Raw genomic sequence first — 19,884 nt, forward strand, 5'->3', positions numbered from 1 at the left:
TTCTTTATTGCAAATGTTGTAACTGTAATTTCATAAGAACTTCTTCATATCTATCATGTTTACGTTTTCTTACAGCCTACTATTCGGTTCATTAATTTCATTTCACAGTTTATAATTCTGGAGACATCTTGTGTTTGTTTCTACACAAGAAATGGTTCCATCTTCTTTGTTATATTTATTATTTTCAGGCAGAGACATTAGGTGTGGCTGCAGTAAAACAGGAATATCAGGAGGAGTCTGAAGTCTGGACAGAGAGATGAGAGCAGTGTTTCCCTGGTTCAAGTCCATGAAGACAGACGGCATAAATATTAACACGTAGGAAGAAACCAACAAGAGCCACAACCCATTGAAGACGAAACTACTTCTGTATACATCCCTAATTCGAGCCTTCGTGATCTGTGCTTGCAAAATTTAGGCAACAACTCATACACGTGACGTGAAACCCCTAGATAGGATACAATGTTCCATGTGTCAAACAGTAACAGGTGCAGACTATCATATTCGAAACGTCCAACTTTATGGGGATCATTCAGTTCAGTGATTATGACCAAATAATTAGACAAAAGTTCATCAATTCTCTGAGAACTCATCGTAATCCATTATTAAGGTAACTCTGTAAAGAACGTTAGAAATCATCAAGTAACATAATGGAAACAACATAGCAAACAGTAACACACCATCCTTCGCTTATGGTGAAAAAGTTGGTTAGAACTTCTGTTGAAAGTTGATACTTTATTGTAATTTGTTACAAACCTGTGAAAAAGACAAGGGCCCAACAGTGGGCTGGTACTCGTAGAATTACATTTCTGAGGAGAAAAAGGAAGAAAAGTGTGATCTCTACTGTAATAATTGTCGAGATGGCTGTGGTAATGAATGAACCTCGAGAATGGCTTTCAGCAATCTGCAAATACTAGAAATGTACAATTTAATTTTGACATTTTTAAAGAAGCTAAATCCTTCTTCACTCCTTTAGATGCGTGAAGAATAGGCAAATAAATGTTATAATTAAAGTTTACATTTGATGTAGGACGCATCTTGTTCATAGAAGCATACCTGCAAAGCTTGTATTCACATCTTATTTCTGTCTTGACTGAGGTCCATCTCTGGAAATTCCCTAACACGCAAGTATTCCAACAACAAACTTCTTGCGTAATTTCAATGCTTGCAGTGACATCTGTTAATCTTAACTTATTGGGTTGGTGTGTCCAACGTTGTTTCTTTGATGATAATAATGGAGCAGTTAGAGGTTTGGTCCTACATGTAGGAAAGAGGTGCTGTTGTGACAGAGCATCACTTTGCAAATAATGGGTGTGTCAATGAAACGAATTTTCTTAACACTAAACAATAAATATATAAAATGAACAAATATTGGAATTAATGTCAGTACTATGCCATTTTCTTTATAAAGAATGTTATTATTGTGTGTGTGTATTTTCTTTTTTTTTAATTTTATCATGCAAATGACCTTCAATTCTGGAATGGTATGTTGTTAGCATTGCAGTTCGAATAACATCAGTTTCTGTGTGAATCCTATCTTTCAGTTTTTCAAGGTTTTGTGAATGACTTGAATATATCCTGCTTATTAGGTATCCCCAGAGAAAGTAGTTGCTTATAGACCGACGAGTTAATGCACAGGTACCATAGAAATTGTATCGGCAGCTGCTGCATGGCTTCGATCACTTTAACTTCTTTGTAGGCACGAACCACTGATTGGTGCATCTCCAGTTACTTGAATTTCGGCACTTGTTTAGGCAAATAACAAAAACTCTTCAACATCAACTTTTCTTGTCACAAGTGATAGCATTGTCAGTCTTTTCTTAAACATTGTCTTTTTCAGTACTTCAGTACTTGGGTTCCATAATCCTCCGTTACAAAATTTTTAGAAAATCAATTAAAATCTGGCCATCTTCTAGTGGAGAAAGTTGTTTTTGCTTATATTCTTTAATTGTCCTTACACATTACCATCAAGAGAAAGGAGCTGTACCTGTTCTTTTGTTTGGTATGAAGCTAACTGCCGAGGACAACATTCTGACTAAACAGTAAAGCTAAGTTAGGTGTGTACAAACCTATTTCTTAGGAAAATACAAACATATAGGGCCAGTGTCACCAAGCTTCAGTAAATCAATCCAAATGAAACATTAGCTAGCTAGTGAACATTAAAATATTTAACGATTCACTAAAATGCAAGCTGCTCATCAACCAAATTTTCTTAACATTTAATGAACAGTAAGTAATGGCTCATTACGGATAAATAAGTGTGATCAGTGAATGTTTCATAACTATATCAGAACATCTTTCTACGAAACCACAGTCTACTATATCGAAAATTGTGTACAATCTTAGAAAAAAGTTTTGTTGTGTCTCTTGGTAGTGGAAATGTTGAAGTTTTAATCGCGATTTACACGAGTATGTTTATATGTGCCCTGTCTCCATAGACTTCCAGCTGAGCAGCTATAAGTATATCGTCATGTTTCTTACTTCATGACTCTCTTGTGGAGCAGTAGTAGCGTGCTGGCTTCCTGACTCCTGGATCCGCGTTCGATTCCCAACCAGATCAACTTTTTTATTAACGTAACTAATTTTTATACATGTTACCTTGCTTCATTTTTTGTAGTGAAATGAATTATTTCCGAACTCTGGCTCGACTAGGAGAATAAAAAAACTTTTGGGAGATCAATTTTCTTCCCGAAATAAAACAAAGATAAACAAATAAATTAAAGAAAAATAATATATATGTGGATCTAATACTTTGTCCACATGCCACCGGCGTCAATCACTGCCTGGCATCTTTGGGACATTGAGTCCACAACATCGCAGAGATAGTTCTGGCCCTCAGCGAGATCTCTCTATGTAGCCAGGACTTGATCCCACAACTGATCTGGATTTTGATGTGGGTTGTCTCGATATTTGTCAATCCTTCTCATTTTCAGGCCTTCCCGTGAACCATCTTTGAACGTTTATGGCAGTGTATGCGGGATGGTTATCCTGCTGGGAAATTAAATTTCCTTCGGAAGAAAACAATTATAAATTTCATGAATGCACTTCTTCCACTTCTGTTTTAAAGCCAGTGCAAACAGTAACAAACCCTCTGGATCCATCCTCTTGGCCATCTTGTAGAAAATCTTTCTGATGAAGCATTTATAATAGTGAACCATCTTTGAACGTTTATGGCAGTGTATGCGGGATGGTTATCCTGCTGGGAAATTAAATTTCCTTCGGAAGAAAACAATTATAAATTTCATGAATGCACTTCTTCCACTTCTGTTTTAAAGCCAGTGCAAACAGTAACAAACCCTCTGGATCCATCCTCTTGGCCATCTTGTAGAAAATCTTTCTGATGAAGCATTTATAATAGTATCTAATGTGCGCATGTTCATATCTTATCGTTAGCTATAATATTGCACAAAAGCATAGCGCTATATGGTATAGTGTCCATTGTGTGCTGGCCTTTAGTCAACAGTGTGACCATTTAACATAATAAAATATTACTAAAGATTTAAGTTACATAGTTAAGGAATAACAATTTTCACACCCCATTACTTTATAAGTCACAGAGCGAAACATATCTTCATAAATAATGCAAACCATGTCTAATTAATTTCAAGTAAATGAAGTTAATGTCCAATATCGTGATAGTCATATCCTGGTGTATTGCATTGGTTCATACAGAACTTTTCACGGAAACTTTAGTTTAGTGGACAGAGCGTGTTTGTGAATCAGTCGGTCATGTGTTCGACCTTGCTGTTATGCATTCCTTTTTGTTTTGTATTGTAAATTTATTTCAACTCAACAACAATGTAACTTTATTATCTCAACAATGGGATTTGCTCTCCACACAGCAACACAGCGTTCGTTATTGCACTCCACAAACGACAATGACAATTTACTTGGACTATTACGAACAACAATGAACTGTTAATCTTAACTAATATTTACAAAGCACTATTTACAAATCAGAACTGTCAGTTCTCAGTTCACAGTTCTTCTAGCTTAGTCACTCGAGTTCACAGTATCTCGAACCACAGACCTTCAGAGACAGTCCACTGTACTCGAACTCAGGTCCCTCCAACTGCGGTCCACTGCACTCGAACTCAGGCCGTCGGATGCTGACACAGTTGCGGACGCACACTCAAGTCGAACTCCAGTACACAAGACTGGCTGGCTTGCTCTGTTCACTGGCTTACTCACTGAATGGCTGAATAAACTGAAAACTGCTCAAGCTCGCTCGCGTTTCTTCTTTTATAGCTAAACCATAGTTACGAGAAATTTCTACGGGTGTCCTCTCGAATTATCTGGATATCTCCACTTCGACGGACTTCTGGAAGAGTTGGGAGGGTCCGTCCCCCCTTCACTCCGCACGTAGCAGTTGCGCGCACAACCTCCCCTCATCGCGTTGACGTAATACAACCCCTCTGCCCTTCAGCATGCAGATGCTCCCCGTTCAGCGTTTCGTCTGCCGCGCGCCCTGTCGGACGCGTGTTCAAACCCCGTTGCAGCTGTCACAGTATATTTGTTGAATTAATTTACTTCTGTATTTGTTATCAGTCTTTACCGCATTACTTATTTACGCTGAATTCTTTCCCCTGGAACTTGTTCTAACTACTAAGGGACGACATACAACGAAACAAAACTAATTATATTATATTATAGATTTATTAATTTGTCCTTACAGAATAATATCTGTAATATTGACAATTAATATTTGAGGAGAAAAATTCGCTCCGGTGCCGGGGATCGAACACGGGTCATTCGTTCTACATACCAAGCACTCTGACCACTGAGCTACTCCGAATTCAATCCACAGCACTGGATCGAATCTTCCTCCTTCAATGTTTCCCTTTGTGGCCTGACTCCAAGTTAGGCATATATATTGATGTATATGTCAAATGTCAACTGCCATTATTCAAAGGGCGCACTCAGCTCAGTGACTTGTTTGGCCGGGAATCCGCAGTTATTATGCACTGCTAGCTAAGAGAATATTATAGATATATATTAATTTGTCCTACAGAATTTATCTGTAATATTGACACTTAATATTTTAGGAGAAAAATTCGTTCCGGCACTGGGGATCAAACCTGGGTCCTTGGTTCCACGTACCAAGCGCTCTGACCACTGAGCTACGCCGAATTGAATCCACAGCACCGGACCGAACCTTCCTCCTTCGAAGACCTAAAATATTAAGTGTCAATATTACAGATAAATTCTGTAGGACAAATTAATAATATCTATAATATACAGAGGTGAGCCTGCCTGGAGAGAAATAAAAAATAGTTTGCAGCCGCCAAATTACTTTCCAAGGAACGACCACTTATATAAATTGAGGGAAAGAAGACAGAGGACGGACACTGGAAAGTTTTCTTTTCTCAATCATACTATCAGGGACTGAAATGCTTTATCTGCAGACTTACTAAAGGCTTCACCAATAACCAAAAAGGTATTTAACAATAGGTTTAAGGACTTTACTAATAGACGGTGGTATATTATACACTATTTAAACAGTGTAATTGATATTTTGTTATTGAAGTGTTGTATCAGTGAAGAAGTGTGTTGTGTCAGTGAAGTGTGTTGTGTAAGTGAAGTGTGTTCCTGTCAGTGAAGCTGTGTAGTTTATAGTGGCAGTGCAAAGTATTTGAACAGTGGAATGTTTTTGAAGTGTTAGTGAAATCAGGATAGAATCAGTGAAATGTGTCGTAGTTCCAGTGCAGTGAGTGAGTTGACAGCGAAATGAGTGTAATGTGGAAAGGTACTTGTGCAGATATGAACATATCATACTCGTGGGTTTTATTTCGAACTTAGGGTTAAGATACAAATTAGATTTACTTTAAATGTTATTTTAAGTGATCGTGCTTCATTTAATTTAGGATTCTCCCTGTTATTATTATTATTATTATTATTATTATTATTATTAATTTATTATTAATTGTATTTTTATTAATTGTGTTTATTATTATCGTTATTGAGTGTAATTAGTTACCACTGCCACCGGGTATATACCCATTTGCAGTGTGAATAAATACATACCCACATATACACTGATGTACTGTACTGTACCCTTATAATCCCATTTTTTCTCAAATATCTGTAGAATAATAAAAATCTGATCAATAGTCGATCTATTACGCCTAAAACCACACTGATGGTGCCCGGAATTTTTAAAACATAAATAATTACAGACTATTAAAGTCAAGATTTAACTGATTAAATTTCTTACTACCTTATTGTGTTAATATTGGAGTTTATCTTACTTCACTAGTTTCGAAGTCTTGTACTTCATTGGCCAAAGCCTAGTGGAGATCCCATGCTATCTTCTGGTTTCCTGTTGTAGTGAGGTGTGTCATGCAAGGTAAACTCCAATATTAACACAATAAATTCATAGTAGGAAATTTAATCAGTGGTATATAAGTGTTAAAAGTGTATATAGAAAAATGAACAATTAAGATTTAAAGCTTTTCTACAGAAATACTGCTTTTATACTCTTCAGGAATAATATTTGAATTTTCAATTTCAATACCTAAATTCAATAAATTTTTATTAATTTTGTATTCTATCGGCTGATTTGTATTTAATACTATGGTGTTATAAATATAATTGTATCGGTTCCTTTTGTAATGTTGGTAAACATGTGTTGTTTTATTAAATGGTTAATATAGAGCATCCACCAGCCACTGAACGAATATTGCATACTTTAATCACTGCCAATGTGGCACTATAAACCAATTTTCAATACTTTTATCACAACCACGACACATTTCAAATCTTATTGTATCATATATATATATATATATATATATATATATATATATATAATTAGAATTATTAGTACATTAACACATTTAGTATATCACGAAACATGTAAAATGTAATTATTATTATGAAAGTCGCCATAGTTTCTTCATGAAATTTGTAGTAATAGTACGATCCACTTCCACGAGATGGAAACCGACACGATTGGCAGTGCCAGCAATACATGAAAACGAAATTATACTAAATGTGAGGAATGTTACTACAGGTGTGTATTATGTGACAGGTTAGGTTAGATTAGATTAGGTGTGTAGTATTATGAGAGGTTAGGTTAGGTTTGATTAGGTGTGTAGTGTTATGTGAGGTTAGGTTAGGTTTGATTAGGTGTTTAGTGTTATTACTATGTTGGCAACCTGAAACCCATTGTTACATTAAAGAAATACATCGGTATTCTTCGTTCACGCACGACGATTTTCGTATATAAATCAGGTACGTATTTAAGGTGGTTTGGGTGGACTTATAGTTCTCTCAGTGATCACATCAATTTCTACTAGTCAGTACTATAAATTCAAGACATTTTGAAGCTATTTGATCGAGTTTCTATAGTGGCTGGGACATAAGTAATGAAGGAAGAAATACCCATAAGTTTAATTGCTAGTCTTCGGCGCCAAGTTCGGGCACTCGGTACAGTGTTCACGTGTGCAACTGTGTTGTGTTGGTTTATTGTATTTTCAATAAAATGGCCTTGACTTGACCAAATGTTTCTTCACTGTCCCCTAGATAATGTTCGGAGATCGCCAATCTTATGAACATTATTCGAGGTCGCAGAATTACCGGCAATGGTAAACTTTAGTGTTGTCCCAGGTCACGACAGTGTTTAATTATATGGGCTACCTACATGCGTACATGCTGAACATGCAGGTAAATGAATTTCCGTTAATCTTTCTATAAATGTAATATTGTACGTTGCGAATGTCTAACATTGAACACTAAGGTCCAGTTGTACGTACACGGAATAAAGTCCTGTTAAAATTAATTCCGTGGTTATACGAGAAATGTGTCGTACGAACTTGGAATAGTGCATTATTCGGAGGATAACTTCCGAATAAGCTATTCCATGCTTTTAGTAGTTGTTAAATTTATATCTAGAGAATAAAATATAAAATGGCAGCAGCATTAGACATGAATCTCTGATAGTGATGATGAATTACATATAACGTATCTTTGAGAGTGCGGAAACCAAGAAAATAAGGCATAGACTTTATCTATTAAACGAGTGTAACAATGAAGAATTTCTGGCAAGATTCAGTCTAAAAATGGACACGCCTTAAAGCGTGCTGGGATTGATTAATGATTATTGGAAAAAATAGTTCACAATTTCATCATTATAAAGAAATTGTAATTTTTTAAATAATTAAAATTAAATTTAAGCAAATTCATAGCACAATATTATATCAGTATTACGTTTTGCATTATTATAACCTAGCTATAGGCTCCCATGTTCTTGTCTTTTATTTAAAAGTTGTGGCATCAGTTTTTCCTTTCTAGCACGTTCTTATAGTCATTCACTATCACAACTAGCTTAAGTGTAATCTTCTATCTAATAATTTTGACTTCTAATTTATTTTAAACTCCAGAACATGGATTGCACCCTTTCCCTCTTACTTCAAAATTCCAACCTTGTGCACACAAAATAAATTATTGGCACTGAAAAGTGCCTTTTCGTAAATATAATGATGCGCATTCCACAAACGCAGACAAATCTGCTCTTTTTAGTATTTTAAGACATAATTTGGTAGGTGCAATCCATGTTCTAAAATTTTCCCACATGTAGCTATTTGAGCTATGAAAAATGGAATTTTGCGACATTTCTTTTTCCTAAAAATGCAACTGTCGCCATTTGCGCGATATTTTCTCCGAAAAAACGCGATTTTCGGGCGACAATGCTATCTGTATGTTTATTTTTTAACATTAATATAAACATGATTTTCTCCTTTGATAGTGCGAAAATGGTCAATTAGACTGACAGGTCCAGTATCAATCTAAGATCTCAATGTGTAATAATACTCGCAGCTAACAGTCTTGCAGAAAACCACGGTTGCAGTATTATATCTGCACTCAGTTTTATGAATTAGGACCTAAGAATGGAAAATGTTATGCAACGCGAGTCCATACGGCGGCGATAATTTCAAACAACAACCTTAATATGCACTTTCCTCACATATGCCGCTTTTGTACTCTCAGTGGGATATACGTGAAAATGTGAGGTTTATTCTTTCGTAAGAAATTACAGTGTAATTCTGTATCCCTTGTTTCATTTATCTTCTTTCCCCTCATTCTCCTCCACACACACACGCACACACACTCACACTCACACTCACACACTCTCTCTCACTCTCACTCTCACTCACTCACTCTCTCTCTATCACCTACAATTCATGTTAATTTACATTATGTACAGCCGCTAAGATTCGATCCAAGAACCTTTCGATTTATAGTCAAATGCTTTATCATTACGTCATAGAGCGATTTGGAAGACTTTTCTTCAAATATTTCACTTAATATTATTTGTTGACACGTTCTTCAGCACTCTCTTAACACCTCTCAAAACTTCCTGCACAAGTATCTCAGTTCTGTCCCCCTCGTGTGTGTGTGTGTGTGCGTGCGTGCGTGTGTGTGTGTGCGCGCGTGCGTGCGTGTATCGTAGTTGGTTATACAGGATGCACTATAAATGTTACGCTTCTCACAATGCAATATTTCTTAGTTCTTAACTTATTTGAGGAATTAAAATGGTACCTGTAATTATTGTTTTCTAGAATTTCCTATCCTTCAGTTGGCAGTACTAATCGTGCCATTTGGCCTTTTTAATTTTCGCTTGTCTCACTTTGTATTAATTTAAAGTCAATATCCTTGGTCAGAACTTTTTAATTTTCCATACCGAAAACCATAGCAACGTTATGGGCAAAGAAAGTATTGACACTTCATCTCTGTTGGCGAATACTGAATACTGACAATTTGCGTACAACCGAAATTTCTGTTGACCAAAAGGAGTTGCGGACGAAAGGAGAGTGTGGACGAAAAATCTTGCAGACATTACTACTGCGGACAAGACATCTCCTCACCCAAATGTTCCACCCATGGCAGTGGCATGGCCCCTATATCTCAGTCTAATTCAGAAAGTAATTTTGTATTTGTTGAAGAGCTAACGTCCCCCATACCCCCCCCCCCCTTTGAGGTTGTCGTCCTAAACCCCTCTACTAGTGGGTTATGAAAGTAAAGCAACAGCACTGAAACTAGTGAAGTACACAGGAGCAACAAGTGGTATTTCCAGTGAGAATCAGAATTAGTCCGTGAGAGGTAAAATTTAAATTTATGAATCAAATTAATTTATTGATTTAATAAATAAACGTATGTTGTGAAATAATAGAATTATTATTGTCACATGGTACATTACTTAATCCACCAATGAAAACGATCATTTACATATTCCCTATAAATGGAATTCATTAACTACAGTATTTAGGGATTTTGTGAAGGACGTTAAGTCGTGTATATTCAGTGTACAGAGCCACCATGAAAGTGAAGAAATACACTGCCCCACACTGTTACAAAAACACGTATAATGTGAGTACATAATGAACATATGATTCAACAGTATATTATATAGTGGCGAAGCATACATTTATAACAATGGTAGATATTCAAACATTTTGAATCCCATAAATCACTTCTTAATATTATTAAATTGCATGAAACATATAATTACTTATATGCATATTGTTCTGCAGTTCTAAAGTTTATATCGCAAAGAATAAATTTATAAATATGGCACTCACCTAAATACGTTTGTATTTTTACTCAATATGATGGTATTTCTTCTCTGCAAAAACATCAGTAATTCTATCCTTGAACTGAGGATCCTTTGACATTTGAGACAGAGTCTTCTCAATGGTCAAGAAAGATAAACATGTTAGTCGTTCATTGGTCATAGAATTTCGTAAAAATGTTTTAACCCTTTTAAGAGCACTCATACTCGTTCACTTGAAGCAGTTGCTGCAGGCAAGCACAAGGCTAAATGCAGAAGCTTTGTCACTTGTTCGTAAATATGTTGTAAGTCATTCTGGTGAATGAATTTCAGAAGGTTAAGAGGTGACAAACATTTCTCAGAGTCACAATTTAGATAATACTTAATTCATTTTTAATTGATCGTCTTCAAAAAATGCATATATTGACAATAATTTTGTAACTTTACTGTGAGGGAAACAATTTATAATCACTGAACTTGTTTTCATTCAACAGTTCGACAAAACTTATTTCTTCAAAATCTTCAAATATACACTAATGTTTGTGGAAATTGCAACACTAAGAAGGATACATGTGACTCAAATGAAATTGATACCACAGATTAGGTACATGACAATACACAAATGATTAGAATTACAGAACTGTATCTGATCTATGACCGTGAGATTTCAGTATGGTGTGAAGCCTCCATACGCGTTTATCAGAGCCTCAAAGTGTCGTGGCATGAAATCAAAGAGGGCCTGGATATGTTCCTGGGGAATCTCCCTCCACGCAGTTTGTATGCGATTTCACAAAGCATCAAGAGTGGGTGCTGGAGGACCAACCATATCCCAGACATGTTCGATGGCGACATGTCTGGCGAACGTGCAGGCCAGGGAAGTAGTGATACCCGTCGTTCTTCGAAGAAGGCTTGCACAATTCTCGTCACATGTGGCCGGGCATTTTCCTGCTGAAATATGCATGTGGAGTTGCCTGAAGGAGGGGCAGCACCTCGAGCTCTAAAACCTCCCTAATGTAGTGGTTGATGTTCAGATTGCCCTGAATACATAGGAGTCGAGATCGCATATTGTATCCAATGGCGCCCCAAACCATCACACTAGACGTTTGTCCACTCTGCTGCTCAACAATGCAGGCTCTCAGATTGCGTTCACCACGGTAGCGTCTAACACGTATGCAGCCATCATTGTAGGACAAGTTGAAGCGGAACTCGTCCGCAAACACTACATTTTGCCATTCAGCACGCCAGTGACGGCGTTCACGTGCCCATTGCAGTCTGAGGCGTTGGGGTTTCTGGACAGTGGAAGCCAACGCAACGGCATGCAAGCCACTAGTCCAGCCCTCAAAAGATGGCGATGAACCATCGACGCAGACAGGTCCACACCTTTGCAGTACTCCAATGTCGACTCAACACTGTGGATGAAGCTGTACGGTCCGTCATGGCCATGTGGACAAGATGGCTGTGATCGCGTGCTGTGGTCACATTACGTGGTCCAGTACCTGCTCGTCTCTGCGTACGACCCTCTTCTATCCACTGGTTCCACACACGCATCACTGTGTCATAGCAGTATGCCCTGTACGAGCTGAAATGTCACGGTATGACAGCTATGCTTCCCAGAGATCAACCATTCTGTCATTCGAACAATCAGTATTGAATCTAATATTTCACATGTGAGAATTCGCATTTTGATGACATCCTCTGTGTTATACTCAATGCTTTCATTCAAGTGTTTGCTTGCTTACAACAGTGAAGGACTGTACTGTAGCTTCATTTCTCATCTCTTTGAAATTGCATAATATATTTTAACTTCATTGTTGCACAGTGTCATGTCAGATGTTCCTTTTGCCTGAAGCACATTGAACAGATTATCAGTAAACAAAAACACTTTGCTAAAAAGGCACAGAAAAAACACGAATGTTGAGTCGTTTAATTTTCAAACATGACTCCAAGCTCAACTGATACTGGATCCCAATCATCATTTATTACTTGTTCTATTGCCCGCCTCAATTCTGAGAAATGAGATCTTATTGTTACAGCGGCTCGAAAATGATAATTCCACCTTATGTGGGGAGGAAGTTTCCTGCGAGATCTCACTCTATTTTGTAGATCTGCTGAAGGATGTGTGAAACATAGTGAGATCACAGCTAAACAGTTTTATATGTTTAATGTGTTTTGAGCCATTCAATAATAATAGATTCATTTGATGGGCATAACAATGGATAAATATTACATGCTTATAAGACTTTCGCACAAGGGCCTGAACACCTATGACCTGTTGCTAAGGTAGACGTCCCATCGTAAGTCTGACATACTAGTCTATTCCCTGCTTTCCAGAGTTTTGAATTGTCCATAATAATGGACGACAATCCTTTTGTACTTTTGTTTTTTGAGACATCAAAGAATCCTAAGAATCTTCCTCAACTCTGTCTTGTATTGCAAATCTGAATATAATGCTCAATTGAGCTCTGCACGACACGTCAGTTCTGTCTGCTTGAACAGAAATAAATTGTGCTTCATCTGCTTCATTCCTTATTCTTTCTTGCATCACGTCAGTTATGCACTCCATCAAGTCATTCTTTATGTCGCTAAAAGTACCTATGGAACTGGAGTTGCAGTGTAGATGATTGTTTAGATTTTGTTCTTCTTCATATAGTAAATCTAAAAGTTCTAAATAATTTTCCCTGTTTGCTGAATCTTCGTCTTCACGGTGACCACGAAGTGGGAGTTCTTCTTTACTTTAGTAAGTAATTGCTTGGATAAGGCGACCTAGAATTTTCCTGTCATTAGCAACTTGTTCATTGTGGCGAAAGCAATAAGACGTGAACTTTCTGACAGCGTGTTCAACTCGATTTCGGCCTAACATATGAAAACTTTCACTGTTCTTTAAATGTTTTTGTGAAGATTGATACTTACATGCTTTACGTTCAAAATCTTTTATTGTTGAGATGCCATATTTACTCCACTCAGATTCACCTCCAAACATTATACAAACATAACAATACAATTTATTTAATGTAGGCTATTTATCGACTTGAAAGGTTAAATTTGAAATTATTTCAATTGTTGATATTTAAATAGAATAGCAAAAGAAATGAAACAGTATTGTGAATATCACTTATGCATAACATACAGTTTTCGGGTTTTGCACGTAAATATAAATATGCAGGAGGAAATAACCCTTTCGAAGAACAAGGAACATTTGCACTTAAGAGTTGTTTCACTTCTTGTGTAATGCCGCAGTCGAAAGGTTTTCCATCATGAAGGATGTCGAATGGCAATGCAAATGTTTCTGTCATATTATGATTGTACAAGGAAAGTGTTGCCACAATTTTGAACCCATCCGAAGACATTATCAAGTTATTCACTTCGAAAATCTACACTGAATTATAAACTGACAGTTGTGCCACTATTTCCCAGGCGGAAATGCTAGAGATCACTGTAGAAGAAGGTTTCAGTAGGTATCAGTATATTATTTCATTGTAGAATGAGCAGAGACGAACTATGCACAGTCTAATTGTCCCTGTTGTTAACACTAAATGCGTCTCAGATATGTTTAATTAGTCATATAGACTTATTTTTTTAAGAGGCATATAGGTCTATTATAAGCTAACCATACATCCCGTAAAAAATGGGACAATCCCCTTTTTTGCCCTAGATGTCCAGCATCCCCGTAATTTTGTGTCGGGACGCGCATTAGTTCCGTACTTCATTGTTTAAAGTCAATAATTTCTCTCACTGATGTTTATTTCATAAAGTAATGTTGAAATTATTGTTTTCATTAAATAACTACTGCAGCTTTCCTGGCGACGATAACTCAAAATTTTCTCGGGCTTTCAGCCAGGTCATAAGTTGGTAATCCACCAATGTTTCGAGGATGTTCATCTTCCTCATCTTCAGGGTTAAATGATAACTAAGAGAAAATCGAAAAAAATCGAAAAATCGAAAGAGAATTGGGAGGACAAATTTAAAAGGTACGCAAAACGCGTCCTTGCAAGGGGTTGGGGGCTGTATAAAACTAAATATGTGAGCTCCAAGCCTGTTGGCCACTAGTCTCACTCCGGGTTATGCTGCTCCACTGAAGGAGCTCTAGAAAATTTTGAAGGGGAAGCCGAAATTGGACGTAAACTCTTAGGTACCACATACGCGAGGGTACTGAGATTTGATCAAGTGATCACGGAACTGGGCGAGGAGGAGATGGCTGGTGTTTGCCGTTAGGATGGCAAGACGCTGTCATCTGTTGTTCAATGACAAGGCATGTGAAGGCCGTTGGAAGAAGCGCCGTGAAATCTAAATCTGCAATTTGAGAGATGCCTGTCCTTTCAAATTGCGACTAAGGGTACCCAGCTCCTTAACTTATAGTGTCAGAGGAAGTAGTCAGCCAGGAGCTGTGCGCTGATTGGCTCTTATTAGTGCCAACTTACGAAACACCAATCACCTTTACAGAATTTCAGACCTGATATAACAACAAATTCATCAGCAATCATAATCATGGACGAGACAGCTAACCTGACATTCACATAGATAAGTGAACCATCACCCAACCAGTACGGGGGAAGGGGGGCTGGGTGACGCAGTCGGTGGAGTGCTGACTTTATATGTCTGAAGTTGCGGGTTCGATCCCGGCCCAGGTTGATGGCATTTAAGTGTGCTTACATGCGACAGACTCATGTCAGTAGATTTATTTACAGTAAAAGAACTCCTGCAGGACAAAATTCTGCAACACCGGCAATGCTGATATGACCTCGGGAGTTGGGAGCGTCGTTAAATAAAACATAATTTACAAAGTACGTGGGGTATTATGTGGTTAGCACTATGATCACCTAATAATTATGGCTGCTTTTTGAACTGTAGTATATAGCTCCCCAAATTCATCACGATACTGTGTGGGCGTTTTGCCTGAACTCAATGAAGATGGACGATCGTCCAGAGAACTGATGGACTGAAACTTTGTTTTCTGGCAAAACGTCGGGCAAGTCGTTAAGTTAATGTAGAAGCACGTCCATCTTAACTGAATATGTTTCCTCAGTCTGCATCATCTCTCGATTAGTGTGGACAGAAAACTACGATATAACTGACTATTCATTCTCAGGTGGGGAGGGGGACGTAAATTCACATGGAAGAATTTACCCCTCTTCAGCAACCACAGTGCACGATGAACATTCTTTTTTCTTTTCTATTTTGCGAGAGACAATGAATGTTAAGAATAGACTGGGCTACGCGCGGGACCACTCTGCTGCGAAAGAAAATATAAACAAACATCACTGATCTTCTCTTCTTCAGATAAGCTATGAGTAGTTGAAACTTGCATCCTATATAGCTTCGTATTTAATATTTTCACACTTTAAAATCGGTGACGCTGGCTATACCTCCTGACGCCCGCAACTCCAAGCAGGACGGATAAAGTGAAGGTCGTGTCAGAGGAGACATTCAACAAAGAGAGATAGGTATAAGTACTGGTAAAAAAAAAGAAAATCTTCATTTGAACAGACGTGACAATACTGACAATCATCATACAGTAGGTACGGTACCGAATCTACAAACCGTGGGAAAATTAACTCAAAATTAATAACGGTCCTGGTGATGAATTTTGAAGATGATACATTTTATTTACTTGGCCCCAGCGTCGAAAAAGTAATGTCATTGAAAACTGGGAAAAACAATTTTGTATTTTGGGAATGAAAATATGGAATGTCACAGAAAAAATTCTGTGAAATATAGCGCACAGTAGCAATTAATATGTCCTTTTTGCTATCCACTGACTACTAATAGTCTAAATAAATTGAATATTAATTGTTACTTTGCGCTATATTTATAGATTGTTTACTTTAACCCTCATTACCCATTTATTACTTACACCATTTCTGTTCTGAATGGCTCACATATATAGGAATCAGGTTCACAAAGATATTCGAATCGGTCAACTTTCTGTTTGTGGAATATATCGGAGAAAAATGGGAGTATGAAGGTACAGTACATCAGTTATTCATAGACTCCAAAACGGCATATGATTCGGTTAAGAGTGAAATTTTATAGCTATAAGGTCTTGCCACACAGAATGCGGACTACCGCAGCGTCCTGAACTGTTTTACACATGGAGGGAGTTGAGGCTTCCCCAAACTGACACGATACGAAATGCGTTACGTTTTCGCGATAACGCAATATCGCACTATCGCGAAGAGATCTCCAAACTGGTGCGTCCACGATGTACGATATCCTAACGTCCCCACATTGCCATAGTGGATGACACATCGCGGATTGTTGTTTCCCAACCACAGCCGCAGAGAACAGATATCTTTAGCGGCAAAAAGAATGGGCCGACTCTTGGTCGATAGAAATGCTAAGTTCTATTGCGCGGTTCACTCGTGTAAACGTAACGCACTGCTCTCTTCATTGAAAGTTGTCCGTCTATAATGTAATAAACCTTACGAGCTGTATATGGCCCAGTGGTAAGAAGTCTGACATCCGTAACAGAGGTTGTGAGTTCGCCTCCCGGTACGGTAAAATTATTATTATTTTTTTTATTTTAACTTGTACTTAATTTATTAGTTTAAATTAAATGTGAAATGGCATTTGTTAACAAACTTCGTTATGCCTGCCTTGTAAAAATATTATTGCCCATCACCTGTGGGCTGTTAATAGGTGAGACCTGGCCTGTATAAACAAAAATACTTGTTTCACATCCTAAAAAACCGGACGCATATCAAACACAAATAAATAATTAAATTAACAAAAACAAACAATTTTATAATATACTAACAAAACAAGGCCTGTGGTGGGGACTAGTATCTCGTCCACAAACCACCTGCGTCAACAACTGCCCTCATTCTGCGCGGCGTGGAGTCCACAACATTATGGAACAGGTCTAAATTCTTGGCAATCTCCTCCCACGCATCTAGAACTCTGTCCCACAATTCCTTAGGTGTCCGAATGGGTGGTTGTTCTGCCAATTAGAGCGTTGTATCCTTTTGACTGCAGCCCACAAATTTTGAATCGGATTCATATCTGGTGAATTTGGAGGCCAGTCAGTCGACTGGGTCGGCATCACGCCTCCTCGTAAACCATCTTTGAATCCGGTTGGCGGTGTGTATCGGATGATTATCCTGCTGGAAGAAAAGTGTTCCTTCTGGATATCGTTTTCGGTCGGAAGGGATCATTACATTTGCGAAAATGTGTTCGTAGACTTCTGCCATAAACCGCCGTGGATGCATTCCAGAAGTCCTGCCCCATCGTATGACATCCACCCCCAACACGCAACCCGACTTGTTAATTTGTCTCACGAAGCATTCATCGTATCGGTGGCCATTCATACAATAAACTAGGGCAGTACTATTGTTGCTATTGGAGACAATTACCTCGTCGGAGAAAATGACATTTCTCCAATCGAAGTCCTGTCGGAAAGTAGCATACGCAGAATAACCTATGCGAACCAGGGCAATGAGTTATTGTTTCTGTGCCATATTCAAGCGTAATGACGAGACAGAACGTTGTATTAACAGATAGCAGTATTGCTTGAAAGAGAGAGGGAGGTTTATTATTTATTAGAGTTTGGGCATATTCTAAGAGATATCGCCACAGAATTATAGGTTTGCTAGACACATATGATGGCAAATTTGAAATAAAAAAAGAAGATTGGGGGAGATTCGAACCTTGAGCTACTACTACAAATTTGTTCAATAGACCAATACCGTAATGACTTACGCTACTGTGATTGTTGAAATCGGTTCGGCATAATACGTGGTTTTCCTGTTCATATTCGCTCCAGTTGATTTTGTATTTATCAATTTTATTATTATTTCACTCTTCAGAGACCCTGATGTATCTAGAATCAACCCGCCATTAGATTTTGTTACATATTTTAGACTCTTAAATAAAATACAGCAAATTTAAATGGTTTAATTATGTGTTACCTGGTGAACTATGGCTTTGACGAGACAAGCATGCGCAATGTTAAGTCTCTGGAACTTAGAAATTGTCAGCCGGCCCATTCTTTTTGCCGCTAAGTGTACATCATTTGTGCTTACAGCTTGATTTCGTTTTGCTTGAAAACGAACGTGTAACTTCTTATTGATTTCATAAAGGAAAATCTGTGCCTTTATGATTATTGGAACACATCATACAAAGACAGCAGGGAAAAGAGAAGAAATGTAAGGAGATAGCTATAAAGTTAGACGTAAACAGTATGTACAATACCGGTATTTATTTATTTATAATTTGATGTCATACAGGCTTGTAGATTTACGCCTACATCAACTTCATTTTTAAGCTACTCGAGTGAAGTAGGTTGGAAATGTTTCACAAATTTGATAACAAATGTTAGCTGGTCTCGGATTTCGTATAGCATTAAGTTCAACCATTTCTCCCTCAATAGGCTCTTCTTGCATCAGTGCTTGACGGTATTGGTCATCACATTTCTTTAACCTTAAAAATTTGTGAAGATGACAAACTGTAGAGTTGAACAATGAAAAATTTTGTACTTTCATTTCAATTGGTCTCAAAAATATTATGCAAAATTAGGAACTTTTTTTCCTATCTTACAAATTTTTATGAAATTTTACACAGTAGTTACAGGTAGCATATATGTTTTGTATACAAGCTCTGATTACGTTAGTATAAGGAAAACTACCCCTTAAAGGGGGCGCAATGAGACAAAATTAGTAACTTTCTCCTACTTAATATATTTTTATGAAATTTTACACAGTAGTTACAGGTAGCATATATGTTTTGTATACAAGCTCTGATTACGTTAGTATAAGGAAAACTACCCCTTAAAGGGGGCGCAATGAGACAAAATTAGTAACTTTCTCCTACTTAATATATTTTTATGAAATTTTACACAGTAGTTACAGGTAGTATATATGTTTTGTATACAAGCTCTGATTACGTTAGTATAAGGAAAACTACCCCTTAAAGGGGGCGCAATGAGACAAAATTAGTAACTTTCTCCTACTTAATATATTTTTATGAAATTTTACACAGTAGTTACAGGTAGCATATATGTTTTGTATACAAGCTCTGATTACGTTAGTATAAGGAAAACTACCCTTTAAAGGGGGCGCAATGAGACAAAATTAGTAACTTTCTCCTACTTAATATATTTTTATGAAATTTTACACAGTAGTTACAGGTAGCATATATGTTTTGTATACAAGCTCTGATTACGTTAGTATAAGGAAAACTACCCCTTATAAAGGGGGCGCAATGAGACAAAATTAGTAACTTTCTCCTACGTAATATATTTTTATGAAATTTTACACAGTAGTTACAGGTAGCATATATGTTTTATATACAAGCTCTGATTACGTAGTATAAGGAAAACTACCCCTTAAAGGGGGCGCAATTAG

General features: G+C 37.4%; 2 protein-coding genes across 5 annotated transcripts in view; both read left to right on the forward strand.

The window, feature by feature from the left end:
- The window catches only part of LOC138710293 (zinc finger protein OZF-like), a 67,770-nt gene extending 66,339 nt beyond the window's left edge, over positions 1-1,431 (forward strand). For all 3 annotated transcript variants that reach the window (XM_069841072.1, XM_069841074.1, XM_069841073.1), the window contains one exon: positions 189-1,431. In XM_069841072.1, coding sequence (XP_069697173.1) covers positions 189-260 — 72 coding nt within the window. In that variant the 3' untranslated portion in view covers positions 261-1,431. The remainder of the gene's footprint in view (positions 1-188) is intronic.
- Positions 1,432-7,425: 5,994 nt separating this feature from the next.
- The window catches only part of LOC138710290 (zinc finger protein 664-like), a 98,860-nt gene continuing 86,401 nt past the window's right edge, over positions 7,426-19,884 (forward strand). Inside the window, exon 1 of one of the 2 annotated variants that reach the window (XM_069841055.1) lies at positions 7,426-7,662. In XM_069841055.1, coding sequence (XP_069697156.1) covers positions 7,627-7,662 — 36 coding nt within the window. In that variant the 5' untranslated portion in view covers positions 7,426-7,626. The remainder of the gene's footprint in view (positions 7,663-19,884) is intronic. The other variant, XM_069841054.1, reaches the window with a different exon arrangement.

This window comes from Periplaneta americana, chromosome 12, assembly GCF_040183065.1.
Source record: "Periplaneta americana isolate PAMFEO1 chromosome 12, P.americana_PAMFEO1_priV1, whole genome shotgun sequence".
Lineage (NCBI taxonomy): Eukaryota > Metazoa > Arthropoda > Insecta > Blattodea > Blattidae > Periplaneta > Periplaneta americana.